Raw genomic sequence first — 27,660 nt, forward strand, 5'->3', positions numbered from 1 at the left:
TCCCTGGCCCGAGAGTCCGGGCCGCGTGCGGGGCGAGGGTACCGAGCAATACATGCCCAGCCTCGGGCTCACCTGCGCCTCCTGGCCGAGCCGCCCCGCCCCGCGCCCGCCGCCCCCGCCCCCCCCGCGCTCATTGGCTGCCGCTCGGGGGGGCGGGGCGGGGCGGCCGCGGGGCTCATTAGCGATGCGGACTCGCGGCTCCGCTCTGTAGTCGGGGCCGGTGGCGGAGCCGGGCTGTGCGCCGCACGGCGGGGCCGGCGGCGGTGGCCGCATCCAAGGCGGCGATGGGGACTTGCTCGGCTTCCTCCGGGAGCCCTGCCCCGCTGCTGTAGGAAGCGGCTGTGGAACAGTCACTCGCGAGAGACCCCCGGGACCCTCTGCTCGGCCCGCGTCGCGGTGCCTCCCCGGACTCCCGGCGGCCGAGGAGCGGACCGGAGCAGGAGCATGGGGCGGGCTTCGGCCGCGGGGACCGGCGCTGGAGGCGCGCGCCGCTGGCTGCGCTGGTTGGAGCTCTGCTTTTGGGCGGCGGGGGCTGCGGCTGCCCGAGGTAAGCGCGGGGCCGGGCGAGGAGTGGGGCGAGCGGCGTCGGAGCCTGAGCGGGACCCGCACCCGCGGAGTCGCTGCCCGAGTTGGGCTCTGCACCTCGCCGCTCGGCGAGCCTGCCTGGTGGGAATGGGGCGGCGGACCTCTGAGGGGACACAGCCTTGAGCCCAAGTTTGCCATCTGCCGCAATCCTACAGGTTGCTGTGACCGGGGCCCTACCCTTCACGCTCTTCTCCTGAGCCGTGCCCCCCCCCCCCCCATTGCCGAAGACTGGAGTAGTGGCCCCGTCTCCATCCTCGCTCTCCCTCTCCCTCGTCCTCTCCTCCTCCTTCCGAGGCGAGATCGTTCTGGGCGGGAGTCCACGGTGATGTCCGAGAGTTCCTAGGCAAAGGGGCCGGGTGGGTGGGCTCGAAGCGAAACCGCGCCTTTTCCTTTCGGGAAGCGACAACGAGCTGAAGTCACCTAGCTTTGCGCCCAGCTTGGTGCCCCTCGGCAGACCCCGGCCCTGGGCTTTCCTTCGCCGAGGCCGCGGGTGTGCCGGAGCTGGAGAGCCGTGCGTCCTCTCCTTGTAACTGCGTCTGCAGTGCCCAGCAGGATCAGCACTTGGCCCGGGGCTGCTCCCTGCCTCCTCTCCCTAACTGAGGCTACTCAGGCTAGGAAGCGCGGCCCGCTGAGCGGCTGGAGACCTGCTGCTTTCCCTCTTGGAAGCATAGACCCCATTTCCCCTGGCTCCTCTGCACTCTTTAACGGAGCACAATTTTGCAACTGTTTTCAGCTCCACCTTGAGCGAGGACAGGAAGCGTCAACTTAAAGATAAATCCCATGGAGTTGTTCTAAAAAGGGTCTCAGGCGGTTTTAGATCTGGCTCCAATATTGTGGCTGTACCTTTCAAATAATCCAGAAGCTCCCCCTTTCTGCCCTTCTTTACCTTTCTTCTGCCACCTAGTAGGCTTCGAATATGTCATTGCATTAGAATGATTTACCTAGTGCTTGTCTGTCGGGAGGTGGGACTGAGCTAGCAGCCTCGCCTTCCCTCTGCCTTCTGAATATATTCCAGGGAGGTCTAGGGAAGGTTGAGGACGATCACAAAAGAGCCAATATAATTTGATTCTGTGGCAGCTAATGGTGTGTTAAATGCAGCCCTACTGCCTGCAAAACAAAACAAAAAAATTTTAAAGTGGGTAGATACTTCGTGATTCTGGTCTGTGTCTATTTGCAATTTTCTTGGAAAGTTTTGTGTGTGTGTGAGTGTGTGTGTGTGTGTGTGTGTGTGTGTGTGTAAATGGAGCAGGCTTTTTTTAAAAAGCAGGAAAGGTTTAAAAATGATCCTCAGTGATGCTCCACACTGAGTTATGGTGAAGCATACTTCTTTTTCTTTCTGGAAGAAGCACAAGCTTCAGCCATTTAATTTACTACTGAGAAGGGAGACTGCCTCACTGCAATCAGCTCAGAGTTGTTTTTCACACACTTGTGGGGGAAAGTGGGCTTTTCCCTCTGCTAAATATGAACATGGCTGAGTTTCCCCTTACCGTTGGGTGCTGAATGCCCAGCAGTAACTGGCTCTAGGTACTCACCCTGGGAATTGGTTTGGTGGAGTTGTCTTAAAGCCAGCTCCAAACAAGAGGTGGGGAAATGCCAAGAGCCTCTTGCAGGGAGTTCTGCTGGCTGTGAAACTAAGGCTAGCACCTCTTGTCTGCAAGCTGTTCTTTAAAGGTCTCCTGGAAAACACACTGTATACTCTGCAGGCTTATTTACAACAAATGTCTTGCACAGATCACAGTGATATTCAAGACACATGGAGTGGAGCAGTAAATCTGACTAATATTTCCCTTGTCACATTTTACTTTCTGGGGCATGAAGCCCATTACCTTTAGCAGCTGTCAGATTCCTCAAGAAATGAGCATTAAGCAAACAGCAAAACTTGCAAGCCATACTCCATGGCTTTGGGCAGGTGGGCAGGATTGAAGTTCTCAGAACAAAGGGTGTGTTTCAGTGTTATTTAGGTTCTCCCATCCCGGGAGGGCACCCGTTCAGCAAACCCACCATGAGGTCTACCTCTAGTGCATCCTTGGTTAGGGGTCCCACCTCATGTGGAGGGTGGGCCCGAGGTGGTGGATTTTACTTACCCAAACAAATAGTTTTTGTTCTCCAGGACTTTTTTTCCTTCTCTTTTCTTTTCTTTTCTTTCTTTCAGTGCTGGGAGCAAACCCAGGCTTTACACATGCTAGTCAAACACTTTTCCAATTCCCAATCCCTCAGACTTTCCTTGTTGATTTGATCCAAGATAATATACTTTCCCTAACCAATGGGATATCCAGAATTATTCTGTTTGCTTTGATAGTATGAGAGTATTTCACAGTTCAGTCATAGTTTCTTTACAATATTTAAAATTTGTCTGTTTCCAAGAGGATTGTATCAACTTTTTGTTTTCTTTCCCTCCATACTTAATGTAAAAACCTCTAAAAATTAGAGGGAAATTTCACATGATTGTCTTTGACTCTTCTCAAATAGGAAGATAGTTGAGGCAAGGGATGGCTTATAAGAAGTAGTAGTGACTCAGTGTTATACTGTACTCTGGTCTTGCTCTTGTAATGCTTGCCTCTTTGGTCTTCTTCCTGCCTGTAGAGGTAAGAAAGGCACTCCAGTGCTATGATTACTGTATGTTTTAACACTCTCTAACTTAAAAGAAGGTTGTTTAAAAGATATTTGTGACCTGCCAAGTGCTAATTGAATCTACATCATGTTGTCATACTGATTTGTTTTTGTTTTTGGAAAAAAAGAAGTGCCGCTGTCGGTCTGGTTGTGAATCCTGCATTAGATACTGTACATAAGAGAACCTCATCATTAAAGAAAGGGAGAACATGTTGGAGGAAGATGTCCTTCGACATGCTGGGTATTCACACAACTCCATGTTTGAAAAAATGTCCTAGATGATGAACTCTTTCTCATGATAACTGCAGCAGTTCATTAATGGCAAGAGAAGTACACATTTATTTTATAGGCATAATATAATATGACTTACATATACTTAAATCCACTTATCTCTACAGTTCATCCAATTTGAAAAACTACAGCCACTTTCTCCTTAATATTATTAGGGAATACCTTTTCTCCCTTTCCTCATTTTATTCCTTTTCTTCAAAAAATGTATCCCTTCATAGAACTATGAGAAAGATCTTCACCCAATTACCTGCTGAGTTTGTGTTTTTCTGATTCCTGGACTGTGCTCTTAGCTTGAGCAGCCCCATGGTAGCTCCTTTTCCTACTAAAGTGTTCTGTTGGACAGATCTCTAAAACATCTCAGTTTTTAAAGTATATTGTTTGGACTGGGCCCTATAATGACAGCACCTGTCACCCTTACTTACTTTCTCACTCTGTGGTCTGTAGTCCTTAATCAGTAACCTGCAGGACTAAGACACTGATGGAACCCTGGAGATCCTCTCTGGATTCTGTGGTTGACTCCTCAGGTAGCTCGAGACCAGGCTGTTCGATTAATTAGGGAAGCACTTTTGTTTGCATTGCCACAATGGTTTGTAAACTTGTCTTTGATTTTCTTCCTCCCACCAAATATAGTACCCAATTTAAGACATTACCAACATTAAGGTTTACAATGGAATCAGTTTCTTTTTGGAGATAGTGACTATTGGGTACCCTTTCCTTTATACTTAAAAAAAAAATACTTAAGCTAGAGACCCAAGCCAGATGTCTTAAAATCTATTCCAGAAACAGATATCCAAAGAACCATTCCACGGCAGTCTTTAAGGAATTGGTGGTGCAGGGTGTCCTCTTGATGGACTGACATATCTGTTCACTGGGAGGCTGGGTGTGCCCTCCTCCTCAGTTACACCTTTGTCATCAGTCCTGCTGTCCCTGACTCCAGACACTGCTGTCCAGACCAGCAATGTCATTAGCTTCTCCAACTTCATTCTGATGCTTTACAGTACAACACAGTAACCAGTAGAAACTTATGCTTTCTTATTCTAAGCCACATACTCTATGTAAATACACACTTTCTTTCTTTCCTCCTGCTCTTCTTCTCTCCCTCCCTTCTCTCCACCTTTTTTGGTACTGGGCATTGAACACAAAGCATTTCCACTAAGCCGCTTCCCAGGCAGGGTCTCACCAAGTTATTAAATTGCCCAGATTGGGCTCAAACTCACCTGCCTATTGCCTGGTCCTCCTAGAGTGCTTGGATTACAAGGGTTTTCCACTACATCCACCTCACCACTCATTTGCTAAATGGCCACTATAAGCCTGAGAACTACTATCTTGTTGTCACCACTTTTTATGTTAGCTCTCTCCCTATTTTTGGAATCAAGTAAATACTATTTTCCTCATTTGTAAGACAGGAAAAGAAGGAAATAGAGGGGTTAAACACTTTCTCAGTGTTCCAGATGGCTTATGGAAGAGCAGGATTTGAATTGAATCAGTCTGACTTCAGAGTCCCTGACAAAGACAGCCTTCTAAACCCTTATGAAATAAGTGGACCCTGGTATTTTGGTGACAAAAGTACTGAAATGTTGTCCTTATAACTATCACGAACTGTAGAGAAATTTAGAATAGGTTAAATAGATCAGTACATATATTCAGATAAATCTGAATGATTTATATTGTATGAAAACTACTACCCTCTCACCATTCAACCTAGTATACTTTGCGATTGAATTCACACTTATAATGCTGAGTGCCGGTTTCTAATATGATAGCTTGCTTTTTTTTCAGTTTTAAATTTCAAGGGAAAATATTACTGTGATTGAATACGCCATCCATAGAATGGCAGATCCCAAGAGAGTATTTGTTGCATGTCTTGTATTTTTAGCCTTGTTTGCCGGGGAAATTTGGAGCATGAGATTTGAGAATAGATTAACACCAGAGGCTGCTGTTTCTGCTGTTTTGGGTCCTCCTGCTGCTGCTTTTGTGAGGCAGATGGCTAGATTCATTTATAGAAAATAGATATTCGGTCTATTTTGCATTTCCACTTTGAAAAGAACTTTTAATTGTTTGTGCCACATTGCATCGTATGGTCTTATTGTGTGCATACACATGTTGTGCGTAGATAATTTTTAGAATTAGGCGGATGTTAATGTATTCATTTTGGACAGTGTTAACCAAAATCCACTGATAACTCTTAAGCTTTTGGAATTTTTTCTGAAAGTGGGTGTATTTGCAGTGTGATGTGTATTAAGTATTTTCTGTTCCACCTGCCACTGTTCTCTACTCTGCCCTACTGCACTGAACTAGAATTCATTCATTTAAAAATTAGGGTTATATTCATGGTATCAAAATGCAAACAATGGATAAGTGCAGGTAGAGTATCCCTTTTCCAAAATACTTAGGAGCAGAAGTATTCTGTTTTGAGATTCTGAACTATTTCATGTACAGCAATGAGATATCTTAGGATGGGACACAAGTCTAAACATGAAATTATATTTATGTTTCATATATATCTTATACACTTAGGCTGAAAGTCATTATGGTATTTTTAGTGCACCTAAGTTTGGACCAAGTCCCAACAACTGAGTCAGGTAAGGGGTTTGGCTTCTTAGCTCATTATGTCAGTTCTCATAAAGTTTCAGAAGTTGGGCACTTTGGATTTTTGGGTTAGGGATGCTTGACCTGTATTTCATATCTGATTACATCAGAGCACTACAGGACATGAAATATTTCATAGTATTATTTCCAACAGGACAAGAATAAGGTGAGGCCTATGTTGTTGTTATATGATCAGCTGCTTCTGATGGTTTAATGAATAAGGACAGATGAAGCTAATGATGAAGTCTTCAGGTGAAGTCAATTATGGCTTTATTTAGTGCAAATACTGTATAGTCATCCGTAAGGATCCAGGGTCCCGAGGCTGCTCAATGCCCTTATATACATGACTCGGTACTTGAATGTAACTTAAGTATATCCTCCCATATACTTCATTTCTAGATTACTTGTAACACATAATACAATGTAAATGCGCAGAATAGTTGTGTTGCATTACAGTGTTCAACAGAAAAGATTTCTACATATTTGGTATGGATACATTGTTTTAATCTTGGGGTGGTTAAATGTACTGTGGCAGTACTTTGAGATAGAGGGAGCCAACTGTGTTGGTGTTCTGCCTCCAAATAAATGGTTCATGAAGTACAAAGGAGTCCTCATCTTTAGAAAGAGACCTTAGTATATTTATCTCACCATGTGAAGATATTAGAACGAATTATTAGAATAGAACGAATCAGGGAGAAATATGGTAACAGTATATGGAATTTATGTAAGGATGGACTTTGCAGATGCTTTGCAGTTAAATTGAAAGCCGTGATTCTTAATCAGGGAAGTCAGAAGGAAAATGATCTCCATCGCAGGCATTCTAGAAGGTAGGTTGTTAGCAGGAAGACATAGGAGGCAAGAGATTCAAAAGGCCTAAGATAAGAGTTTTGTCTAACTCAAGTGCCCAATCAACAGTAGGATAATTAAATTTTATGTATTATCATTCAGAGATTTTAGTTACTTAGCCCAAATGAATTTATTTACTAAATATTGGATGAGAAGATTTGCCTCTAAATAAATTTGTGGTAGTTTAGAGTTGCTTGGAAGTCATTGGTGGCTTTGTTAGTGATGGTACTTATTCAGTAGTTATTTTTATTTGAATTTAATTTAATAAACCTCATGGGGGAGATGGAGAAATCAGATGATCATAGATGATGGAAGTTATCCTGGTAATATTTGAAACTCAAAAAAAAATCGGTGCTTTTCAGATAGGAACCACTATAAATCTTGTTGAAATGCACATTCTCATTTTAAATCTGAGGAAAGGCCTCAGAATCTGTATTTCTGAGAAGCTCCTAGGTAACACTCCATGACCCATAGTATAATTCAGGTTTTTGATTTTCAGTATTTTTCATTTCCAAGGCAATATGAAGTAAATTCTTATAAGAGTATTTTTTAAATGCCGATAGAAAAATAGGTAGACACAAATGTCATTTTTTTACTCAAACATACAGCTACTTGTAAAACCAATAGATATTTATGGAGCACTGTGCTAAGTCTTGAAATTTCTTTTGAGATGCTGTAATTGGGGTCTTATGTCTGCATTTTCATTAATTTCTTGTCATCTACAGGAAGTTGAGTTTCTCAGAATTTGAACAGTTTGGCCCAAGTCCTATTTTTATTAAAGAAGAGGCATTTCCAGCCCTTTCAGTATTCCATCAGTTTCTCCTATTTTTCTTGACTGTGGCTAAACTCAGACTGATCTAGAATTCAGAGTAATTACAGAATGAGACTACAGTTAAGGGGTTGAACAAAAATAGTTAATAAAGAAAAAAAACACGCAACATTGTCCATAGGGGACCCCAGTGCTCCACACATGTAGGATTACTGTTGGCACAACTCTTGTGGGACCTTGTGTTCGAGGCTTGCCTGCCAGTGCTGCTGGGCTGGTCTCGCTCACTGTGACGGCCTTTGCCTGGCAGACCCATTCCTTGTCCTGTATACATACTGAGCAGCACTTGTTCCTCGACCCTTATTAAGTTAAAGTATAAATAATGTTTAGACTAAAATTTCTAAAATTGACCTGATGTCATGGTAAAGCCTGCAGGAACATGTGGTTGCAAAAATAAGAATGAAGTAACTTAAGAGGATTTTGTTTTTCCTTTTTTTCTCTCTCAACAGATTGTAAAGCTTATATTTTTAGACTATTCAAGAAAGATTAAGTGTCAGAGTCTCAATATCATGAATGGCTGTTGGAATAATCATTTATATGAATCTTGGAAATTTTCATTAACATGTAATAATTTACATATTGAATACAGTGCGGTATTTCAAGATATGTATATAGCATGTACTGATCAAAACAAAGTAATTAGCATTTTCCTCTCTTTATATTGCTTTGTGTTTGAAGCTGTTGAGCTCCTCTATCTAGTTCTTTACCAAATTTATCATTTCCCTGTTTTGGTACTCTCATGTTTGGTGGTATTGGGGATTGAACCCAGGGCCATTACACTGTGCTATATCCCCAAACCATTTATTTGTTTTTTAAGAGAAGGTTCTTGCTAAATTGCCTAGGCTGGGCTCAAACTTGTGTCCTCTTGCCTCTGCCTCCTAGAGTGCTGAAATTACAGGTTTGTATTACCATTCACAGCTTTTAGTATTAATTTTTAATGTACTTCCACAGTTTTGATCACGTTGTGTGTCTTTACATCCCCCCTGACATTAAGATGACAACAAAATTAAGGTTTAGAGATTTTTTAACCAAAGCCAGACAGGTAATGATTCATACAGAGCACAACTATTAGAAGCCATATCTTCCAATGGCTTCAGAGCCTTTTCAACTACATTATCATGTTATTTTATTATATTTTCTAATTGGTCGATTATATTAAACTTAGATTTTGGAGGACATCAATTCATTACACATGACAGAGGTGTGTACATGTGAATGTTGAGAAAGAAGAAGAAATAAATGAATAAAAATCCAAAGTCTTGTCTTGCCTACTGGATCTGTATGGTGTGTTTTTTGAGTCTTGAAGTAGAAATGGTCTTGTCTTCATGATAAGGGGCTGTAGGAAATGGGTGGGAGTGGTTGCAGAGAAGTAAAGTTGTAGGTATACTAAAAAGCGGACACTAGGATGGAATAAATGATATAAAGTCTTCTGAAGAACTTCATAAGCAATAACATTTTCTTAGTCAAGAAACTCATAAGTTTTGTTGATTTTATTTTTTAAAATGTCACTAATTGTTAGAAATATAATAGTAGCTCCTGAGTTTATGTAGCTTCCTAAATATCTTTGTCATTAATTTTGAGTGTGTATGTTTAGTTTTTTCTTTCTGTGTTTGGTCATCTAGGCATGTCAAAACCTTTTGTCTTGTATTTGAAAGTAATTTAGTGATGTGATGCTGTTGGATTTCCAATAAGTTATCAATCTGTCCTTAAAAATTATCTAACCTATTTTCAAAAGAGATAGGGAAAATTGAAAGACCTACAAGTAAAATTCTTTGCCAGAGAAGAATATGCACATGTTGTCAGCCTTTTGAAAGTGTTTTTGAAATGTCTGCCTCTCTCTGATTAGACAACCCTTGCACACCCCTTGGCCTTGGGACCCAAACTGAGTTCTTGTCAGCAGCTTTCATCAGGAAGCTTCCAAAGCTGTTTCCCTTAAAAAAGCAAGCAGGAGGTTCACAAGTAGTGTCAGTGTGAAGTGTGTGGGTGGGATCTAAGTGTTGGGGGTTTGCTTTAAAGAAATAGTGTTGACTGAAAGATTTGTCATTAAACATTTCTCCACCTTAGAGCAAAACTTTTAAAGAATCCATCCAATGTTTTCTGAAGTTCAGCAGCTAACTTGGGATGTGGATCAGCCTCTGGGATATCAGTGTGGAAAGACAGCTCTACCCTGTCACTGGGTTGGCCTAGAAGACAATGGCACATCCAATTGTTGTTAATTGTCAAGGTGATGAGTGCTCTAATGCATGGATATTCCTGTGTGTACTATACATTAGTAGACTGTCATATATCATCATTATATCAAACTTATATCATTAAAGTTTTGTGCCACTCGTTTAAATGGATTTAATAACAGGTAAGCATGAGTTGTAGCTGCAGTTTAGACTCTCAAGTCAGTGTCTTAATTCTGGCGTTCCCATATCTTCCGCAAAGGTGTCTCTCATCAGACCGGCAAACCTCAGTCTTCTGCAAAAACTTTCTTTCCATGATGCATTGCGGTGAACCTAAGCCCTGCAGTGTGTGCCTTCTTCTGTGGTTCTTTCACTTGCAAAATGACAAGAAATAAGTAAATTTTCTTCTAAGTTCCTTCTGTCTCTTAACTTGTTTCCAGTACCATTTGTTCACAGTATTTTGATCTTGGCATCTTAAATATTCACTTCTCCTTTTGTGAAGGAATAATCCTCTAGAGTTAGAATTTGCAGGACAAGTTAATGAGATTTCAGGAATGATGCAATTTGGCTTAAGCATTTTCTGGAATGTACCAATAATGAAATAAATTTAATGTTTTTATTTCTCAAAGCAGTGGTTGCATGTAAAGCTCAAACATTTTTCATGTGAAAATATGAAATCTCAAATCTGAAATGCTCCAAAATCTGCAAGAGTGGATTTTTGTGCTAGGGATGATCAACCAGGAAATTCTTTGCTGGTATCTCCAAATCCATAAAACTCTGAAATCAGAAGCAATTCTGGTCCCCAGCATCTAGGAAGACTGACACTCATCCTGTGCGTGCAGTTCTCCCAGCAGAAGTGGTCTGACCTGAAAAGAGCTTAGGTCTCCCTCAGCTAGAGCTCCTTGCTGCTCCACGGGGGGCTCCTGTTAGACTTTTTCTCTTTTCGAAGAAACCAGTACATGTATGAAATTTCATATTAAATTTTCATATTTGTAGTCTTCTCAAATGTCTTGGATAAACACCTTGGTTCAAATAAAACACGCAAGGTGTATAGCACTCAGCCTTTCAGTTTTTCTCAGACCAATGATTTTCTTATATTTGGAAGAGATTGAAAGGACCAGGAGCCAGTTAGTCCTTCTTTTCAGTACTTGTCTTTGTCTGGGCTGGAGGCATGTAATCCTTTTCCTAGATTTGTAGAACATTATCTAATAAAAGGTATAAAACATTGAAGTGACCTTTTGTATTTGCAGTGCTGGGCTTGGAACCCAGGGCCCTGTGTAAGCTTAGGCAAGCACTCCAGCCTGAGCTGAATTCCTAATCCTGAAGTACCTTTTACTTAACTATTGATTAGCATTAATTTGATCACTGGGTTTTTGTGTACTCCTTTGTTTACCATTTGCGAAGAAAAATCATAAAATTATGTTGTTGAAAAGGACTCTAAATTTTGTAGGACAAGGCCCAAGTTTATACTGAACCACAGTAGAGAAACAAAATAGCTTGCCTGGGTTTTAGAGGTCATTGATGTCTGTACTGACCCATCCATCCAGACCCTTGTTTTCTGTGTCATCCTTGCCTCGTTTCCTTTTCAGGCTTATAATAACAAAAGTAACCAATAAAGGTACAAAAGAATTCAAAAGAATGATACCAGAAAACTAAAGACTATTGATCATTTTGCCTGTCCATTAAAGATGTTTTCCTTTTATCTAAAATGTTTATATTTTTTCTAAAATAACTTTGAAATAAGGTAGATTTTTTTTCATTGGCTGTGTTCTTAGTCAATGAATGCTGGGGCCACAATTTGAGGGATACAGGTTAGTTTGGTGTTGCAGAGCTAATTGATACTGTAACAAAGGTTTGCGTTATAGGTAGTGTTGTTTTAATATGAAATTTAGGATGCGTATTAAACTTCTATTTGAATTATTTCATTCTTAGTCATAATTTTTTCAGTATGAATTATTAGGATCCAGTATTAGTGGATCCTAAATATCTTAGTATAATTATTAAAATATCAATTCATAGTAAAGAATATATTCATTTCATTTCTACTTATAACATGTGAAGTTAATATTGTGAGTTAGAATGATGAAGCTTATAGTTTCCCCAAAGGAAATCATTTTAGAATATTTGTTACAAGCCACTAATTCTTATTGGAAGATGTAAGTTACCCACATTTTATAATTTTTTCCCTCCCTAAATCATGTGGTGGGAAAGGGGGCCTTTCCTGTCTGAATGGCTCCTGAGCCTATAGTTACCATGTGGTGTTACTTCCATGGGCACAGTTGTTGGGCACTGGGAGGACGCTAGGTGGAGCAGATTTTTAATGTGCAACCTGACTTTGCTTTTTTCAAGAAAGCTTCCAGTGAAATGTTAATGATACCCTCAAAAAGCCATAAATCTGAATCCAAAGAGAGTGGCTGCTTATTATTTTAAAAGCTATAGTTGCTTCTTCCCTTGAAGCTTCTGTTGTCTTGATTTTAAAGTAAATTTGGTATCTCTGATAGTCACAGGAACTTGCAAAAAGCCCCATTGGTGACTGGGCTATGCCTATAAAGTCTGGTATCTCTGTTGTCATTATTCATGCCAATGCCACCCTGATAGGAAAGTGTTAGACACATAGGGTGTTGAGAACTTATGATTCTTGGAGATTAAGTGTCAAAATATTCAGAGGTTGACTATTTTTAGCAGTTATCATTGAAAGAAAGATATTGCTTCTGTAAATGGTGGTCAGGTGTAAACAGACAAATCCTGGGTCATCACGCAAAACCACTTTTAATGTCATAGGCTAACATCAAAGTAATGTCACCTGGGATTAGGTGATAAAAATCATTGTCAGTTGTATTCAGTGTGTTAATCTTAAACACCTGACATTTAGTTGTTTGAAGTATGTTTAAACAGTTTTATTGAAACATACTAGATTGAATGATGGATGCTGAATGTTTCACATAATCCTTCTTTACAAAAATATTCATGTGGTATGTATTTTAAATTCTGCAGAGAAATAATTTAATTCAGATTTTCTCCATTAGCTGATGCCACAGCCTGCATCTCTAAGCAATTGAATCAGAATCTCAGTGAAGAAGATACAGCAGTAATTTTTTTTAAGTTCCTCAGGTGATTCTCAGTTTAGGAACTCAAGATTGAAAGGCATGGATTTGATGTGTATGAATGTAGAAAACTGTCATTTTTGAGATATCCAGAATATATTTGACAATCCCATCTCAGCAAAAGTATAGAGGAATAGGTGACCACTCTTGTTTCTGCCCCTCCCTGTTAGGCCTTATCTTTCTTCTTTGGATCTCAGATGACTTGAAATTGAATAGGAACCTAGAATTTTCTTATTAGGTTGGCAGCACTGAGGTATTAATAAAAGGATAAGATTATGGGAGAAATATGATAAAATCAAGGAGGAGAGTGTAAGGACATAAGACTAGGGATGGGACCTTAGGTTTCTCTTCTGGATAAGACCTCAGGGCCCACAATGGAAATTATTTTCCTCCAACCCTCATCAAAACATCTTAGGCACATGTAGTAATCAGATTTCCTTTACTGTAATGAAACACCTGAGATAATTAACTTGTAAAGAGAAAAGGTTTGTTTGTGCTTTGTTTGGGGGGGATCTAGTGCAAGATCAATTAGCTCCATTGTTTTGAGCCTGTGGAAAGGCAGCATATCATGGCAGGAGGCTGTGGCTGAGAAAAATCACTTATCTCACAAGATAGGTAGCAAAAAGAGGAATACTCCCCTTTCAGGGCAAGTCCCTTCCCCAGTGACTGAAGCATCTCCTGGCCCTGGCTCTCGGGGCTTTCACAGTCACCAACAGCACCACACTGAGGATAAAGACTTTATTACTTCCCTCTTCAGGACTGCCAGTGGTTCCTTATTTGTATATCAAACTCTGTAAAATTTGTAGCTCATTAATTGTTTCATATGAATAAATATTACTTTTAAATGTGTCTAAATGAGTATTTGTGAACTTCTTATACCTAAAATTCAAATATCATCAGCATCTATTACTCATCTGCCACCTCCTTTAATTCACCCCTCTGGTCTCCTTGGAAGTCAGCACTCTGGAATTTTATGCTTATTCCTGTTTTAAAAAATATTTTAAGAAATAGACACTCTGTCTAAATAAAGTTTGCTTCCTTTTGATGTCTATTTAAATTATATTACAGCATGCAGTTTACATATTCTTCTGTAATTAACTTGGTTCTCCAAATATTAGTTCTCATCAGTTTATTGCCTGTATTGTAGTTGATTTACTTTCTTGAAGTACAGTATTCAACTGTGTGACTATACCATAATTACTCAGGTTTCTGTCAATGAAGTTTGGGGGATTAGAAGATTTTTTTCTCACGAAAACTGCTGTATAATCACAATGATGTCTAATAGGATGCATTTTCAAGTGTCTCATATATCTCAGAGTGGTTGTTTGGATCTAACACATGAACATGATAAGTTTGCCAGATAATGCCAGTAATTTTTATCAGTGTATGCACTTAATTTCTATCTCTTTGATTACTCATGAAGTTAAATATGTTTTTATATATTTCATTGCCATTGGTATTTCTTTTGTAGAATACCTACTTAAGGTTTTTGTTCAGGTTTTGTATTCATTGTATTACAGAAGTTTTAAATGTATGTGTATATATGTATATACATATATGCTCCTGGATTTATGATGTAGTTAAATCTTGATAATCTCATCAGAAATTGAAAACATAAGTTTTAAATACATTTAATAAACCTAACTTATGGAACATCATAGCTTAACAACACAATACCCTCTTGTAGATTGGCATTTACCCTTGTGATTGTATAGCTGAGTAGCATCATTAAAGAGTATTGCACCAAGTATCATCCTACTCTAGGGAAAGATCAATATTCAAAGTGACAGCTTCCACTGTGTATATACTACTTTTACACTATTTTATAGGGTGGAAAAATCATAAGTCGAACCATCAGAAGATGGGGCTCATGTTTTGTGTGTGTCTCCTTAGTGTGTTATGTGTGATTAGAATTTCTTCTCCCAGTTTATTTTAGATGTCTTCTGATGAAGTGGAATTATTTATGGTATCTTTTCATAGCCTAGAATTTTCAATTTTAATATAATCAGTCTTATTAATCACTTTATATTTAACTCTTTTGTGTTATGCTTAGGAAATATTTCCCAGATTTCATTAAACACATTCTCCTCTATTTTAAAAATTATACATTTTGATCTTTCATATTTATGCCTTTAATCCACCCTGAATAGATTTTTTTCTGGGTAGCTTTTGAGTTAGGGATTTAATTTCATTCTTTCATGTGAAGGAACAATTGTCCCAGGAACATTTATTGAAAAGTCTTCTCCTTTGCCAGTGATCTGAAATGTCAGCATTGTAATTTATGAAACTTTTATATATGCATGGATTATTTTTAGTCTGACCTTAAATGTTCTTCAAAACAACTCCTGCAACTCTTCCATTTTATTTCTTTCTGCCTCTCTTAAGTACTTTCCACATAGTTGGATTTTGTGCTGTGCCTCAAAACTGTTCATGGTTTTGTTTGTCTTCTTACACCTCACATTTGCCTTCTATTTTAGTCTTATAGTAAGTCCCTGACATGAATATTTGCATTGTGAACTTTCACAGGTGGATTGTATAATACTCACTTTTTTGGCTTATAAATGAATGCAACTTTCAACAATTCTTCTGGAATGGAACTTGTTTGTAAGTCAGGGACTTTATATTTTTCTTTTGCTTCATGCTGTATTGTAAACTTCTTAAGCATACCTGACATGATGTTTATCTTTGATACCTTCAACTGGAATATAATGTCTTTCACCTACTTGGTATTTGATTATTAAGCTGGAATTGAAATAATTGTGGAAATCATCTAACTAATTTCATTATATTTGCTGTATTAATCAGCTTTCCTGTCACTGATATATACCACTTGACACTTAAAATTTAGAAGAAGATTGAATTTAGCTCACTAGTTTGGGAGATTGAGTACATGGTTTTCTGACTCAAGGGCAGAAACCTCAGAGTAGAACAGTATGGTAGAATAAAGCTGCTTAACTCATGGTGGCCTGGAAGCAGAGCAGGGGAACTGTGCCAGAGAGATCCAAGGCGGCTCCTCTGAGACACATATGGAAATGTGCTTTACTTACTTCCTAGGCCTTTCTTAATCCAATGAAGTTGCTATACATCAGGTTTAATGGTTTTAACCCACCCTGTGTCAACTTCATATCCAAACAGATCTACTTAAATCATACTTAATCTTCAAGTTAAGACAATAGCAAGTACATAATTCCACCTAACATAAAACAACTATTCCATGTACTAATGGAAGTATATTAGTCCCTTCCCCAAATCTCAGCAATTTCAGTTTTTTTCAAAAATCCAAGTCCAAGTCTCGGCCTCAAGGAAAACTCCTAGGTAGGAATTTCTGTAAAAATCAAATCAATTTACACAAACCCAAGGTACAGTGGCAGAGGGCAAACATTCCCATTCCAAAAGGGAGAAATAGGGAGATAAAAATGAATAGATCAAAACAAGATTAAAACCTAGCTTAGAAAGTATTAAATCTCATGTTTCTATATCTGGATTCAGGGCACTTAGTGGTAAAATGTGAGTTCCAAAGGGCTTGGGCAGCCCTACCTCTATACTTTTTGCTAGTTGCAGCCCACATGACCTTAGTTTTGGTCTGGTTCTACTCAAAACCTGTAGCTTTCTGTGGCAGATATTCCACATCTCTGGTATCTCTGATGTTTACAGTCTCCACTGCACCTTTGGTTTCATTCTCATAGCTTCCTGAACTGCATTCTCAGGAGCTCCTCACCTGACCTTCCAAGCCTTTATTTGAAATCAGGGAATCTCTTGACCTCCAAACACTTGTATTCTGCATATCTATAAAAGCAAAATCACATGAATGATGCCAAGGTCTGTTATCAGGGGGACCAATAGTGAGACCCTCTTGGATCATGGCCTTTCAGTACCTGGGTGGTGGAGCATAATGAAATGAATTCCAGGAAACCAGTTCTCTAGGAGGTTCTTAAGCAGGGGCCCTAGGGACATTTTCAAATAAAAGACTGACACTTTTGCACCCTTGAGCCCGTGAAAGGTGTGGTTTTGCTGATTTCTGATATGCCCTCAAGACATCTGTCTTGTTATCCTCCTAGAAAGTACTTAGTTTCTTTTTAATGGTACTGATAATCTTTAGAAGCCACACCTCCTTTAGTCTCAATTTTACACATGGTATTGCTGGGAAAAAAATATGTTTTAATTTTTTCTGCTGTTTTTATCTCCTGATTTGCATTATCAATTTGGATAGAAGCAATCAGTAGTACCTATGCCACATGCTGAATGTTAGGCTCCTTTTAAATTTTCCTTTGCCAGATTAATTCATCCACTGTCCTTCATCTCAATCTCCAGCAAAGTCTTGGGATGTGGACAAAATATAGACAAATTTTCTGCCACTTGTCACTGCCAGTGGGGTCCTTGTTCCCAATTGAAACCACCTAAGTCTGGCTTTTACTTTCCACATTCCTATCAACCTTCTGGTCATCTGAGATCTGACCAGAATCACCTATCAGGTTTTGCTTACAGTGTTCTAGGGGTTCTCTAGCCTGCATCTACAAATTTTTTCCAAACTCCTCTTGCAGCACCCTTTCAAAAGCTTCTAACTCACATTGTCACATGTAGTCACAGCAGAGATCTCACTTCTCTGGTATCAATGTTCTGTATTAGCCAGCTCTCCTATCATTGTCACAAAATAACCCAATATCCACAACTTAAAAGAGAGCTTTAATTTAGCTTACTGTTTCAGGAGATTCAGTACATGCTTGTCTGACTCTAATGCAGAAACCTCATGGCAGAAGGGTGGAGAACAGCAGAGCTGCTTAGTTTATTGTTGGCTGGAAGCAGAGCAGAGAACCAGTGTCAGAGAGGAATCACATATACTAATACCTGAGGGTGTGGTTCCATGACACACCCAGGATTGTGCTGTACTAATCTATTATGCCTGCCTGCCCCTCTCTCTCTCTCTCTCTCTCTCTCTCTCTCTCTCTCTCTCTCTCTCTTCCTTCCTTCCTTCCTTCCTTTCTGTACTGGAGATAGAACTTGGGACCTTGAGCTTTCAAGGCAGGAGGTGGGGAAACTACTGAACTAAATCCCCAGCCCTGCTGTGCATTTCTTAATCCAATGAAGTTGACTTGTAGGGTTCAAGGATTAAATTATTTTCCCCACCCATAAATGCTGAAATGTAGAGCTTATATGCATACTTGGGATTAAACAGCTCAATGGATCCCTGAATCTATCTTTCTTGAACTGATTTCGGAAAAATTTTTATCAGTTCCATGGGCAAAAGACTATTAGGAACTACCCAGAAATATGAACTAATAGGAAGATACTGGAAAGCAAGAGAAGAGTCTCATAGGTGACAGGTCTAAGACTTAGATCTGTTGAGCCCATTGTCAAGAGAGATGTTCTCTTGACATCTGAGAGGTTGGCATTACCAGGCATTACCCAGGCATGGTTTATGCACTTTGTTTCCTAGAACAGATATCATGTGCCAACTTTTATGAATTTCTACCACTAGTAATTAACTTCTTGTTGAATGCTCTATTTCTGCATGTTCACATCACTTCTGTTAGTGTGCAAACAGATCATGTCTTAGTGGTTTTTTATAGGTCTCTTTCATTCTTGACTCTTTTTTACCAAGATCAGAAACAGGTTTTTATTCTTTATGTCCCTAATACCTAGCAAAAGGATACATTTGGATAAGTTTGCTGTAGGCTTGAAGATACTGTAGATGCAAAACCTAAATAAACAAAACCCCAGAACCCTCAAGTGAGCTTATTAGATATATTCCATGAAATCACCATTTAAGTACACATTCAGGTGAAATTATTGTACTGTCTTCACCTAACAACATAAAAACCTGACTGGGCATAGTGATGCATACCCCTAATCTTAGCACTCTGGAATGCTGAAGCATGAGGATCACAATTTCAAGCCCAGCCTGGTCAATTTAGTGACTGATTTAACAAAGTCTCCAATGGTTAAAAAGAAAAAGCTGAGAGTGTAGCTCAGTGAAAGACCTGGGTTCAGCCTCCTGTATTAGAAAAAAGTCTGGGAAAGTAACTTGTTTTTAAAATATTAGCCATTATCCCAGCAGTCTAAATTAAAGAACTTGGTACATGCATTGAGGTCTCAGGTCAGGGGAATTTTGGTAGGAAACTGCATGGTTGGTGTATTAACTTTCCCACCACTAAGCCACAAGACTTGACATCCATAGTTTAAAGGAGGGAAGGTTTCATTTAGTTAATGCTTTCATGAGATTCAGTCCACAGTTGGCTGGCTGCAAAGGAGGACACCATGGCATGGCAGAGCAAAGTTGCTCATTTTATGGTGGCTGGGGGTTAGAGCAGGGAAAGGGGGACAGGGAGGAATAGGCAAAGGATCATTTATAGTACTCAGGATCACACCCCCATGACCCTACCAGACACACCGAGGAGTATGCTGTATCTATCTGATACCTATTTCTTAATTCATTGAAGCTGACATATCAGGATTAACAGTCACATGAGAATTTTAATGAAATAAGGCTATGTAGTTGGAAATTTATTTAATTGGGAGAAGACTGAAGGGTCATCAGTATTTGAGGGTTCCCAAAAGAGTCAATTATACAAAAAGAAATGTAGATAAAAGGATAAGAATACTAGCTAAAAATACTTTGGTACAAGGAATGACCCAGGAAGAAACATAGACTTAACTATAGTGTTTTGGAGAACATTCAGAATGGGTGGTGTGGAGCATTTTGATTGGATTTATGAAGTCCAACTCTCAATATCTACTTCATCTGACTGGTGGACTGCTGGAAGAGTCCAGGTAGGAGTTTAGAAAGCTGAGCCAGTGAACCAGCCGGGTTGACAGCAGCATTTTCAGGAGTGAAGTCTATTTCCACCATGTATGTCACTAGTGAGCTAAAGGATTAGTTTTACCCAACCAAAGAGTCCAGGAAAACTTCAGTTGTATCTAGCTTACTTTATATGAAAGTATTTTTTCCTCAATTATAAAGATATATTGTTAGAAGTGTGAAAATGTAGGAAGAAGAAAAGGAATCCCCAATAGATATTTCAAATATAACCTCCTCTGGGGACATCTTCGGGTAGAATCTACACTGTTCACTGTATGTCTGTTGGTCAGCAGGTTTCTGTTGGTCCCTCTTATTCATCACTTTTTGCAAAGAGGGGAAAAAATTACCTAGTGCTGAAACAAATTCTTTGGTTCTGCTGTTCTTCCAAAAATGTTCATGTCTGGGTAATAGGGCCAAGTTTGTTGTACATTTTGGTACTTATCATCAAAGCCTTGGATATAAAAATATACACTTGTTTCCAGAAATTGGCCACAGCTAGTGGACATACCCACTGTAGTGCTTCAAGACCAGTGGCAACAAGTTCTCAGAGAAGTGGTAGAGAAATGCATTGAGTTAAATTACCCAACAAAGACACAAAACCCACATCATTTTTTCCCTTCTCTCAAGATGAACATAGTATATGATTAAATTGCTGCTTTGATATTCAGAACAGAGGTCTTTGTTTGAAACTCTCCCAAGACAACTTTGAAGAGTTCTCTTGTTCATGGTACATTATTATTTATCAATTTTGTCTCAACATCGGAATGAATTATATATTGGATAATATGGGTTCTTCTGACTCTTGACACCTTATGTAAGTTGGGATACATTTGTACGGGTCAGTTTTCTCACTCCTGTAACAGAATACCTGTCACTCACTCAAGTGATATGGAACTTTTCAAGCACAGGTAAATTTGCTCCTTTCTTCCCTTTCATTTCATCTAGGCTGCAAGACTATTGGATGGTGACATGTATAATAAGGGTGGTCTTCCTCCCTCAGTTTGCTGACCTCTATGCCAGTCATTTCTGAAAACATCTCACAGACATAACCAGAAATAATGTGCTTTACTAATATGCTAGGTATATCTTAATCCACTCAATTTGGCAATCATGATTAATGGTCAATATATATCTCATTAGCTAAGGGCAATGACATATACTCCAGTTACATTCTGCATTTTTCCCATTTCTTATTAAATGTATGGGCTTTTTATAGGCAAAGTTAATTAAGACTAGCACAGTGAGTCTTTGACAAGTCCCCCTTTCACCTTCTTGAACTGATTAAGAAAATGCATCTAAAGTAATTAAGACATAGAAAATAAAAATCTGAAGACCATATTTTTTGGTACACAGTGTCCTAACATGAAGGCCTCCATCCTTCCCCATCATTCCTCCTAGCCAAAGTATTTAAATCCACATAGAAGAGTTCCACAAATCCAAATCTGCAGAAGTGTTTTTCCTAATGTATGTGCATCATATATGTTATTAGAGCTTCATATTTAGTATTTGTCTATGCAGCATGTTGTATGTGTTTTTTCCCCATAAAGCACCTAGGTGATAGCAGTGTGTTTTCTGCATTTTGTGTATTTATTGTTTGGAAACTTAATATTTCCAGGAATAAATGAATAGATCAATGGATGAGTCATACCAACTACAATGAACTTTTGTGTTAGCTGTGTTCTCCTTTGAAAAGTGTACATAATAATTTGCTATATGCCATTCATTTTATTAGATACTTGACCTGTATATGCTTTAATTTTTACTGGAACTCTATGAGGTGTACCATTATTATGTGTTTTATTTAAGAAGCCAAACTCAAATATACTTTCCTAAGTTCCTACTTCCAGTAAGTAGAAGAGTAGGGATTTGAGTAGAGGGTAGCCTAATTCCAATACATGATTCATTTGTGTTGTTAGTATCATGTCCAGGTGACTTTTAACTTTATAATGAAAGCATGGGTGTGAATTCCAAGATTCTTTGGCTAGAATATACCTTTCACAGCCAGCTGTAGTTAATTTTTTATAAAGTACTCTGTCTCAGTTTTTCCTTAATTATGAGGAAGGTTTCCTTGAGTAAATATAAGTTGAAGTTTCATTTTCTTTGTTGTTTTTTCTATTTTCTTTGGTATAAATATGCAGTTTATAGATTATAACTTTTCCTAATGTGTACCTGTCCATGAGCACTTGTCCTGTTTTCCCTGTAGTGCCTCCAACAATGTAGAAATGGGGGAGTCTTGTCATCTGGGTCACTGATCTCTTGGCAGCCTCCTTTCCTGGTGTCATGCTGGCTGGAGACTGGACACTAACTCGAGTGCTCCTTGCTATTTCAGGGCCTGATGCTTCTGATACACCCAGCAGACTATGTTTACAATTTCAATAGTAAGACCTCTTTCATGGAGTGCTGGTGGCATGATCTTGCTTTGGGCAAAGATTGTACATATGTTGATATATGAACTAATAATAGTTGAAAGCATGAATTGTAAGCAAAATCATCACCTCAGGTAAAATTAGTAATCTGAATTCCTAACTGGGCTTTTGTTGCCTGGAAACTCACTAATGAGTTTTAACCCTCTTGGTGAGTATTATATTGGGGGAGCTAACATATCTTTAATAGATATATGTGCAATGATAGCCAGATAGCAGATTCTATTTTACTTAGTCCTTGATGAGAAGAAAATGAAATTGCAAAGAAGATAAAATTGAAAGGCATTAACTTTTCCTGGCTCATATATATGACCGATAGATCTGAATTTAAAAAAACAAAACCAAACCTGAAAACATTGAACTGACTGTGTACCTATGTAGTGTCTCATACCATTCTTGTTGCTGCAACTGCTGTGATTTGTTAAGTATCTGGCAAAGACCCGTATGTTAAAGGATTGTCCTTAGCTTGGTGCTATGGGAAGGTAGTGGAAACCATCAAGTGGTAGGACCAAGCAGAAGGTCTTCACATCGCTGGGTGTGCCCTCAGAGGGGATTGTGGACTCTGGTTTATGCTTTTTAAAAAAATTTTAATTTTTTGTTTGCTGGCCATCTTGAGCTGAGCAACTTTTTCTGTGTGTTCCCTGACATGTTGCGTTGCCTAACCACAGGCCCCAAAACAACAGGGACAACCCACTATGGACTGTATCCCCCAAAACTGAGTCAAAATAAACCTTTCCTCTTTTAGTTGATTATCTCAGGTGTTTTGTTATAGTAACAGATAGCTAACAAAAATAGCAGACCTTAAACTGGGTAATTGATTAAAAATTTATTTTTCAGTTTTAAAGACTGACACGTTCAAGACTAAGGCACTTTCCCTGATGAGGCTTGGTGTCTGCTATCCAGCCTCCTTCTTGTACCGATTTGGAAATGAATCGCTTCCATTAAAAACTGACACCATCCTCCAATGAAAGAAGGCACGAAATACTGTGTTCTCACAGCTAAGTGGGACAATCCCACTCCCTTATACCCTCCATAAAGGCACCGATCCTATCCACCGATCACCTTCCAAAGTCTTCAACTCTTAACACTGTTCCATTGGGGATGAAGTTTCAACATGGATTATAGAGGAACACAAAATATTTGAGCATAACAATCTGTCAATTTTCAAAAAGGCAATGAAAAACTGTACCATGTGGGGAGTCAGAGCACATTTAAAAATAACTACTGTAGCTACCATAAAAGATTTTTAAGTCTAATGAGAGAGAGACATTAGTATCAACTTAATAATGCATTGTATAAAGTAAAGTGAAACATCCCAGAATGCTAGTGCAGCCAAGAGCTCCCCAAAACTTGTAAATGAGAGTTCATGCAGCAGAAGTGATATTGGAGATGAGTGAGCAGTTGTGGGTAGGAATTATACAGGAAGGTTTGGGAGACAGAGCATTTGTGGTGACACAGGTGAGAGTACAGCCCTTTCTTTGATGAAATTCTCCTGCCTCTGGCTGACTGTGAGCTTGGACCTTTGCATTTATGTGAATACGGCCTTATATTTCATGGAGAAAGGAAAAACATCCATGTCCTTAGGAGAGGTGATCATGGGTTTGTTCTGAGGTGTTCACTTTGGAAATCCAATCCTTTCCAAATTGCTAATAGTCAGGTGGGAAAGGCAGGAAAAACAAGAGCCAGTACATTCAAGAAACGATGTGAACTCTGAAAGGAGGACAACCCATACTATCAGGAAAAATCTTCAGAACAGAGAGAGAGGACTGGTTGACCATGAGGATGGGTGAGTGAGGAGGGAGGGGATACAGGTCTCACTCACATTATAATATTGCTCAGGGTAGAAGTTAATGTTGGGCAGACATTCATCATTATCGTAGTAGTTTAGAAATGAACTTGTTCATTAGAAACAGATACTGTGCACGCACATAGCTGAGACCGATGCCTGATGTTGTTTTCCAGCCACAGCCTCTGGAGTGCTGTATATGTTTCTAGAGGTAACTCCTCATCACATCGGTAGTTCATTTTTACCTTTTCCAAGTGAGCACTTTAGGCAGACTGATTTCCTTTTTTTCTTCCTCTCTGAAATAGAGGAGTGCTCTTTAGCACTTTTACCCTTTGAAAATATAAAATCACTCAAGGGCTTTCATATTTTCAAAGGGCAGAAGCAACTTTAGCAAGAGAGAAGAGCGCAAAGAGCTGACTGATCTTTTTTTTTAAAGTGCTATAATGAAAACATGTATAAGACATATCCTCAGGGCCTGTGTGTGTGGATGTGGTAAAAAGGTGGATGAGGTAGGGAGGGCAAGGACAGGTACATATTCAGAAAGCAAAACTGCTCCTTTGTTGCCAGGAATTCATTTTTCCCTTATTAATTTACTGGAGAAGACATAGTCCATACCATTGCTCCTAGGCCCTTGTTAGGATACAGATAAGAGGTTCCCCTCAAGATTTTAATTGAGAAAACAAATACTTCCTGCTTTTGCACTGATTTGCCAAATCTCTTGACTCCTGAGAATGAAATTATAACCATCAGGAACTTGTCAGTCTTCTTCCTGATTGAATTTTGCCTTCGGAATGACAGGTATAGTTATGTCCCCTTGAAAATGCGGGGAGAATTGTTCACCTGTCAGGTAAGAAACAAATAACTGAGCTACCAGCCAAGCCCATTATCTCAGCCCGGCACCATACCTGCCATACAGCAAACACTTCTGGAATGGTCCATCATTTGGAGGGAACATATTTTACCCAATGAGGTGCTTACTACAAGCAGCTACAGAAATGATCTACTAACTTGGGCTATGCTGGCAGCACTAGAGGATGACATTCCATATGAGATGGGCTGCTTGCCTCCTCCGCAGAGCACATAGGACAAAGCATTATCTGAAAGAAGGGTTTTATATAAGTTATTATTAAATATAAACATGAACAATAGCGTCTGGAGTTTCTGGCAGCAGTGATTCTTAAATGCCATTTTCTGGAAATGTCATCTTCTTTGAGGGACCCTACTGGAAACAATTTTCACACATAGGCAGAAGAATCATTCCAAACCCTAGTCGAAGAAGGCACCCAGTACATTATTGGCTTTTTCCACAATGAATTGGATTGGGATTTTTTAGAGTCTTACTTGATAGAAAATGTATTTTGCCATTTTAGTGACTCAGTGATATCACAGTACCTACCTCCTTTGTCTCTCTGTTTTTTTTTTTTGTTTTTTTTTTTGTGGTGTGAGGATTGAACTCAGTGCCTCACCCATGCTAGGCAAGTGATCTGCCACTGACCTACGTCCTCAGACCTCCCTTATCTCTTTTAGAGGCAGCTTGCACTGCTATGGACAGGGAGGATCTCCTGAGTGATAGAGTTGTACTCTTCCTTGAGTTTATTGCAGAGAAACAATTAATTGGGAAGCTGTGTAAGCGTTTATGGTGCTGCTTCTGATGGACTCACTCATCAAAGGGCCACTTAAAATTCATGCACAGTCACAACTGAGAGGGAACACCTAAGACTCATAAATAAGGCAAACCTACCTTAATTTATTGCCAGTACCTTCTATACCCACATAGAGCTATTCAGAACCCTGCACAATTGATGTTTCTTTCCTCCAGTTATTTCAGTAAAAAATGAACTCTATTTTATGCCACACAAGCATACTAATAAACCAGTGTTTTGCTGCTTATAAAGGCAAACTGTCATCTGTTAAAATATGTAACTGTCATAGAAAGATAAAAAAGGATCATTTAATAATGATGAACAATGTGCATGTGGCATAAATAGAATCCAAAAGGTAAACAGCAGTTTATTATGCTGGAGCCAGCCAGAGCTGTTCCTTCATGGAGGACTCCCTGTGCTCATCTCTACATGCTTCCTTTTAAGGAGAGCAATCCTGCTTAAAAAGAGAGAGAGAGAGGGAGAGAGAGAGGGAGGGAGTGTTAGTTTCATAGAAGCACATAACTGGTTCAGAATAGGAACTGTTGTTCTATAAAGGAGGGAAACATGGTTTTCAGGCATACTTTCCTTAGCTCTGAGCAGAACAATCTTACATGTTCTGTGTTAATATTTTCTAGATTTTTATAATTGGGAGAGTGTAGTTGTATTTTTCTAGCAGGTTTGGGCAGCAGGTTGTTTTTAATTAAGCTTTTCAGCTACCATTTGTACTGTTTAAAGCAAAATACGTCTCTAAGAAGTGTATGTCTGATGCAACTAAATAAAGCCAGATTTGGAAATGAGTAAACAAATTATAGTAGTTGTTTGGGTTTCTTGATCTCTGTTGATATTTGAGAACAACAACTCCAAGAGTCACTTTGGAATTTTCTTTGCAATGTGAAGAAATGATTCTGGTCAGTGGGTTAATGTTACATTTCTGGACCTGCATGTAAATTTTAAGTCGTGGTGGGGGGGATGTCATCCCTTGATTCAGGTATAAATAAGAGATTAAAATGAAACTTTATTAATGGATAAAAATCTTCAGTTACAGTATATTAAACTCCAGGGAATTAAAATCCAGAATTGTCATCACAAGAGTTTCTCTTTTAGTGTTATTTCTTACATTTCCAGTTAGTGTAGATTTACATATTGGAAACTAGAGTTATGCTTGGAAAAATCAATATTTAATGTTTTAAAGACAGCATGAATATTTACTCAAGAGAGTCATGGCTTTTTAAATAGCCTTTTATGTTAGGTTCAATTTGAAATGTATCAAAAGCTTTCTTAACTAATGAAACCATCCATGTCAGCTTCGAACTATGACAACAACAAATTTTCCAAGCATAAATTTAAAGCACCATATTCAGTGGGAAAGAGACCTTCACCCAAACCAGGGAACTAAGATTGTCCTGATGGAAGTAAGAGCTTCATACATGATCCAGAGAAAACCAGTGCCTTTGACGCCAATTTGATCAGCTTGGATCCCACCTTCATTATATACTGAAAAGTCTGCTGCTTCCAAATGAGGTTTCCCCTTCTGGAAGTTTCAATTTCTAGCAGGATGCTTAAAATAATTATGGTGTTCAGCAAAGTGATTTATAGACAGAATATTCACTTTGTAAATTCAAAGTGGAATCCTGAAAGACTGGGTACTCGAGCACATTTGCCTGACTTTGTCAGATTTCCATCCCTGTGGCAAATTACCTGAGCAAACTTAAAAGCAGAGTTTATTTTGGCTCATGGACTTATTTAATATTTAATCCATGGTTGCTAGCCCTATTGCTTTGGATCTCAGGTGGGGTGGTATGTCATGGTGATGGAGAAGAGCTGTTCCCCTCATGATGACCAGGAAGCAAAGAAGAGAGCCGGGGTCACGATGTCCCTTTCAAGGGTACAACCCCACTTACCTAATTTCCTCCCGCTAGGCCTCGCCTGCAAAAGGATCACTCACCTCCCAGTAGTGCCAGAGGCTGTGGACCAGTACTGGAACAATATGGGT

The 27,660-nt window shown here is 39.3% G+C and overlaps 1 protein-coding gene across 11 annotated transcripts in view; it reads left to right on the top strand.

Annotated features, from left to right (window-relative positions):
* Positions 1-210: 210 nt before the first annotated feature.
* The window catches only part of Unc5d (unc-5 netrin receptor D), a 546,216-nt gene continuing 518,766 nt past the window's right edge, over positions 211-27,660 (top strand). For 8 of the 11 annotated variants that reach the window (XM_004855393.4, XM_004855394.4, XM_087217280.1 and 5 more), the window contains exon 1: positions 211-547. In XM_004855393.4, coding sequence (XP_004855450.2) covers positions 445-547 — 103 coding nt within the window. In that variant the 5' untranslated portion in view covers positions 211-444. The remainder of the gene's footprint in view (positions 548-27,660) is intronic. The other 3 variants (XM_004855391.4, XM_004855392.4, XM_013076084.3) reach the window with 1 other exon arrangement.

The sequence above is a fragment of the Heterocephalus glaber genome, unplaced genomic scaffold, assembly GCF_053883595.1.
Source record: "Heterocephalus glaber isolate CG9 unplaced genomic scaffold, H.glaber_assembly_v1.0 deba00001461, whole genome shotgun sequence".
Lineage (NCBI taxonomy): Eukaryota > Metazoa > Chordata > Mammalia > Rodentia > Bathyergidae > Heterocephalus > Heterocephalus glaber.